Consider the following 5,874-nt stretch of genomic DNA (forward strand, 5'->3'; position numbering starts at 1 on the left):
TTTTTGGAAAATGGCTGCAATGAAACAAAGAGTGAAAAATGTAAAGGGGTCTGAATACTTTCCGTACCCACTGTAAATCAGTTCAGATGATCTTCTGTGTGCAAATGTGACAATTTAATACAAATTATAAACATACATTTACTTTAAAAACTAATAGTCCAAACTAAATTCAGTGGGGGGGATAGGAAAATATTAAGAAAATTTACAACATTATACAACAAGGAGATAGTGAACTGACCTCAGAGTCTCCAGTCTACAATGTGGACTCTTAAGAAAATCACAGAGCAGCTTCACTCCTGAGTCCTGCAGCTGGTTGTCACTCAGATCCAGCTCTCTCAGATGGGAGGGGTTGGACTTCAATGCTGAGGCCAGAGAAGCACAGCTGATCTCTGACAAACTGCAGTACCTTAATCTGAATAAAAAATAGATTATGTAAATAAGAATCTTCTTTCAAGAGGAATTTAGGTTTTAAATGTTTAGTTCAACAACTTTAAAAAGTATCTCTGACGCTCATTTGAAATAAACCAAACTACATTAGTTAGTGAACTGACCTCAGCTTCTCCAGTCTGCAGTTTGGACTCTTCAGTCCATCAGACAGAAGCTTCACTCCTGAATCTTTCAGGTACTTGTTGTAACTTAGGTCCAGTTCTTTCAGATGGGAGGGGTTGGACTTCAGCGCTGAGGCCACAACTTCACAGTGAGAACCAGAGAGGTAACAGCCAGGAAGTCTGTCATGACACAAATATAACAAAATATGTTATATATCTACTAGTTAAGATTCTGCCAAATCCAAAACCGAAACCAAATCCTACTTCCATGCTCAGTCCATTAAAACAGTAAACACATTGAGGAAGTAAAACAAATCCACAGACTCTTAAATAGTTAAATGTAATATACTTTAAAATTATATGGCGTGAAAATGGGGAGCTGGTGCAGTTCAATGATTTATTAAGAAAAAGACTTACAATATCAAGTATTTTTAAGTATATGTATATTTAAATAACTAATCTAAACGGATTCATAAAGTTAATTACATCTGAACTTACAGTGCCTTTCTGCAGTTCCTCACAGCTGTAATCAGTCTCCGTCGTCCCTCTAGTGATGTGTTGTACTTCTCCAGGTCCAACTCATCCAGAACCTCCTCTGACATCTGCAGCATGTAGGCCAGGGCTAAGCAGTGGATCTCAGAGAGTTCCTTCTCTGATCTTTTCCCTGATTTCAGGAACTCTTGGATCTCCTGGTGGACTGAGTTGTCGTTCATCTCCGTCAGACAGTGGAAGATGTTGATGCTTCTGTCTGGAGAAATCTTGTCCATGTTTATCTTCTTCAGATTGTTGATGGCTCTTTGGATTATTTCTGGATTGTTGTCAGTCCGACCCAGAAGACCTCCTAACAATCTCTGGTTGGACTCAAGAGAGAGGCCATGGAGGAAGCGGACAAACAGATCTAGGTGGCCATTCTTAGTTTTGAGGGATTTCTTCATGGCTCCCCTCAGAAAAACATCCAGAGATAGATCATCATTGTCATCATTATCATAATCATCACTGTTACTCTCATAGTAGAGGTCATCCATAGATAGGTCATTATCCCAGTCTTCTCCCAGGAAGTCATCCAGTACCTCTGTGTTCTTGTTAGTGTAACAGTGGAACAGGTAGACTGCAGCCAGAAACTCCTGAACGCTCAGATGGATGAAGCAATAGACTGTTTTCTGAAAGATCACGCTCTCTCTTTTGAAGATCTTTGTACAAATTCCTGAGTACACCGAGGCCTCTGTCACATCAAGACCACATCGCTCCAGGTCTTCTTGGTAGAACATTATATTTCCTTTCTCCAGCTGTTCAAACGCCAGCCTCCCCAGCTTCAGAAGAACTTCCCTGTCGGCCTCCGACAGCTCCTCTGAACTCATCTCATGTCCATCATACTTCTGCTTCTTTGTCTTTGTCTGAACCAGCAGGAAGTGGGAGTACATGTCAGTCAGGGTCTTGGGCAGCTCTCCTCTCTGGTCTGTAGTCAACATGTGGTCCAGGACTGTAGCAGTGATCCAGCAGAAGACTGGGAGAAGACACATGATGTGGAGGCTCCTGGATGTCTTTATGTGGGAGATGATTCTGCTGGACAGCTCTTCATCACAGACTCTCTTTCTGAAGTACTCCTCCTTCTGGGGATCCGTGAAGCCTTGTACTTCTGTTACCCGGTCAACACACGCAGGAGGAATCTGATTGGCCGCCACAGGTCGGGAAGTTATCCAGACTAGAGCCGAGGGAAGAAGATTCCCCTTGATGAGGTTTGTTAAAAGCACGTTGACGGATGACTTCTCTGTGACATCAGAAATGGCCTCATTGTTGAGGAAATCCAGAGAAAGTCTGCTTTCATCCAGACCGTCAAAGATGAAGAGAACTTTAGAGCCAGCGAGTTGATCTGCTGTGAGCTTCTGCAACGCTGGGTGGAAAACACATATGAGCTCCAGAAGATTGTACTGCTCCTCTCTGACCAAGTTCAGCTCCCTGAAGGACAGCGGGATCACCAGGCCGATGTCTTGGTTTTCCAAACCCTCGGCCCAATCCAGACAGAACTTCTGCACCAAGAAGGTTTTTCCAACACCAGCGACACCGTTCGTCAGAACGACTCTGATGTGTTTCTGTTGGTCGGGTAAGGCTTTAAAGATGTCGCAGCACTTGATTGGAGTGTCGTTGAAGGACTCCATCTTGGAAGCGGTCTCAAGCTGCACTACCTCATGTTGGGTGTTAACGTCTTCACTCTGTCCCGCTTTGATGTAGAGCTCAGTGTAGATCCTGTTTAGGGGGGTTTCACTTCCTGTCTTAAGAGGTCCTTCAGTCACATGTTCAAATGTTGTCTTCAGACTGATTATATGTCCAATTGAAACCTCCTGCAGACCATGATCTGCTGATAGAGAAGACAAAATGTGAGATTAACCCTCATGTTGTCCCACATGAGTCCGGTCTTGGACTCGAGTCTATGCACTCGGACTTGTCTCGGTCTCAGCTACTGGTCTTGCCCAATATGGTTTTTGGTCTGGACCGAGTCCAGGTGTCTTTATTATGTTGATACTAATATTGGAGGGAAAGTGAAACCCAAAATGATTGTCTTGAGACTGTCATGCATAAGACCTTTATTCTGTCCTGGACTCGGTCTTGACTTGGACTCAAAACTTTTTGGACTCGGTCTTGTCCTGGACTCAAACCTCTTTGGACTTGGTCTTGACTTGGGCTCACTAGTCCTGTTCTTGGACTTGTCTTGGACTCGACAAAGGTGGTCTTGACTACAGCCCTGATCTTATGCATACAAGATGATATCTTTTTAGTTTTTCGTGCAACAAAACAAGACATGCATGTTCCAGGACTTCTGGGGCTTACCTCCTTTTCTGGGTAATTTACAACTTCATCATATAAGTACATCATTATATACATAGTGCATTACATTATAAAAGTACATCAAAACCAAAAGTCTAATCAGCAACAGCGTCAATTGTTGCCAGAAAGTTACAGTACATTTTACGTTAAAGTTGTAAAACTTCAACAGGCAGAGAGTCTTACCTGGTACAGTGCTGGTCTGACCGGCTGTCTGCAGTCCAGCTCTTGTTCTGGATCCTTGTCCACACTGGGGACAGGAAGAGTCTCCTGAGGGAGCAGACTGGTCCCAGTATGAGGGGATGCACTCTCTGCAGAACCAGTGTCCACAGCTGGTAGAGACAGGATCCTTCAGGACGCCATGACACAAAGCACAGCAGGACGGCTGCTCCTCCACAGAACCAGGACCGTTCTTCTTCTCTCTGTTGAGATGAACACATTGGAGGTTACCAACCCCTCTACATGTACACTCCCATTTGTCATCTGGGATTATATTGGTGGTATTGTCTTCTTTCCTTCAATGATTGAACTATTTGAGCAGAGATTTGAAAAAACAACATTTAATTCACAAAATGCAGCATTTTATTAGGAATCACAGCCAACGAGGACTAGGAACCGCTCAGGTTTCGTCGGTGATAATGTATTTAAAATAAATAAATGTTCTTCCTTAAAATACAGGGGGCATAATATACCCCCCCCCCATGTTAAAATATAGAGGGCATCAGTATTTTAACTTAGGGGTGTGTATACTTATGCCCCCTGTATTTTAAGAAAGAACACATATTTATTTACAAAGAATATCGGTGTCCTTAAATGTTGGATTTTCCTAACTTTTTTGCATTAAGGCATTAAGATCTATTTCCAAAAGATGTTTTGTTAACTTCTCTATTTAATCAACTTAAGCCTGGTAAACTTATGCAAGCCACTGTATAGAGGAGTTAGGACATCTGATTGGACACAATCAACATGTACTGTACATATGTGGCTCTTCTATGTTTTCATTCACTTTAGAATCAAATTGTTTTTGATTTAAATGCATGCGAACACTGTTTGGACAACATAAGAAACGGAGTCAGGTCGGTTAGCAGCAGGAACAGGGTCTCACTTTGTGTCTGAGGGTCCAGGTTCTTCACTGAAGTTTGGAGGATCATCTTCATACTGGTCCCACTCCATAGAGGGACAGCTGTAGACCGGAGACTGGGATCTGTCCTCGTCTTCTTCTACATCGCTCATCTTCTCAAGCCTGTGATCTATAACACTGGACACACACACACACACATACACACACGCACAGACAGACACACACACACACACACACACAGACACACACACACACAGACACATACTCACACACACACATGCACACACAGACAGACAGACAGACAGAGACACACACACACATATATACATGCACACAGACGCACACACACACACACAAACACATATACAGACACACACACACACACACACACACACACACAGACATACACATACATACATACATACATACATACATACATACATACATACATACAGACATACACACACACACACACACACACACACACACACACACACACACAGACACATAGACATACAAACACACACCTGTCACATAAATCTAAAATAAAAACTGTGAGAAGATGTGTTGGCTCAGAAACCAGGAAGTAAAACAAGGAAATAACATCAAGACTTGTCGCTTTGGACTCATGACCTGGTGGTTTTTATTATAAATAAGGAGTTTTTCAGACACACAGTGAAACCAAATCAACAAGTAATCTGAAAATCCTCAATAATGAGATTAAATACACTCACCCTCCCTTAGCCGTCAGTGTGTCTTCCTCCCTCTGCTCCGTCATGTAAGATGGAGTCTCCCTTCATACTGCAGCTCTCAGAGTTCCTTCATGTCAACACTTCCTCTTTTACACCACAATCAGCTGTTTGGGTCATCTGGGAACACCTACAGGGAAGACCTTTGCTCTCATAAAATAATTATAAAAACACTTCCCAGGTAGACGGGAACAGATGAGTAGGAAGAAAAAATAGATAAGTACATGAATATATAAAAAAATCACATGTACACACATCCATCACACATATATCACACATATATCACACATATATCACACATATATCACACATATATCACACATATACACATATATATCACACATTTACACACATATATCACACATATATCACACATATACACACATATATCACACATTTGCACACATATATCACACATATATCACACATATATCACACATATATCACACATTTACACACATATATCACACATATACACACATATATCACACATTTACACACATATATCACACATATATCACACATATACACACATATATCACACATTTACACACATATATCACACATATATCACACATGTAGACATTTCACACATATACACACATAAACACACATATATCTCACATGTACACATATCACACATGCACACACGTATACACACATATATCACACATGT

The 5,874-nt window shown here is 41.7% G+C and overlaps 1 protein-coding gene and 1 long non-coding RNA gene across 3 annotated transcripts in view; one reads left to right on the top strand and one right to left on the bottom strand.

Moving 5' to 3' along the window:
- LOC117946014 overlaps positions 1–417 on the top strand; it is a 2,709-nt gene extending 2,292 nt beyond the window's left edge. The window contains exon 2 of the long non-coding RNA XR_004656945.1: positions 310–417. This is a non-coding gene — a long non-coding RNA (uncharacterized LOC117946014). The remainder of the gene's footprint in view (positions 1–309) is intronic.
- LOC117946011 (NACHT, LRR and PYD domains-containing protein 12-like) overlaps positions 1–4,696 on the bottom strand; it is a 6,673-nt gene extending 1,977 nt beyond the window's left edge. Inside the window, exons 1-5 of one of the 2 annotated variants that reach the window (XM_034873793.1) lie at positions 4,474–4,696; positions 3,555–3,790; positions 1,047–2,904; positions 552–728; positions 239–412 (exon numbers count right to left, since the gene is read on the bottom strand). In XM_034873793.1, the coding sequence (XP_034729684.1) occupies positions 239–412; positions 552–728; positions 1,047–2,904; positions 3,555–3,790; positions 4,474–4,601 (2,573 nt within the window). In that variant the 5' untranslated portion in view covers positions 4,602–4,696. Of the gene's footprint in view, positions 1–238; positions 413–551; positions 729–1,042; positions 2,905–3,554; positions 3,791–4,473 lie in introns of those variants that run through there. The other variant, XM_034873794.1, reaches the window with a different exon arrangement.
- Positions 4,697–5,874: the final 1,178 nt, after the last annotated feature.

Source organism: Etheostoma cragini, chromosome 6 (genome assembly GCF_013103735.1).
Source record: "Etheostoma cragini isolate CJK2018 chromosome 6, CSU_Ecrag_1.0, whole genome shotgun sequence".
NCBI classification, from domain to species: Eukaryota; Metazoa; Chordata; class Actinopteri; order Perciformes; family Percidae; genus Etheostoma; species Etheostoma cragini.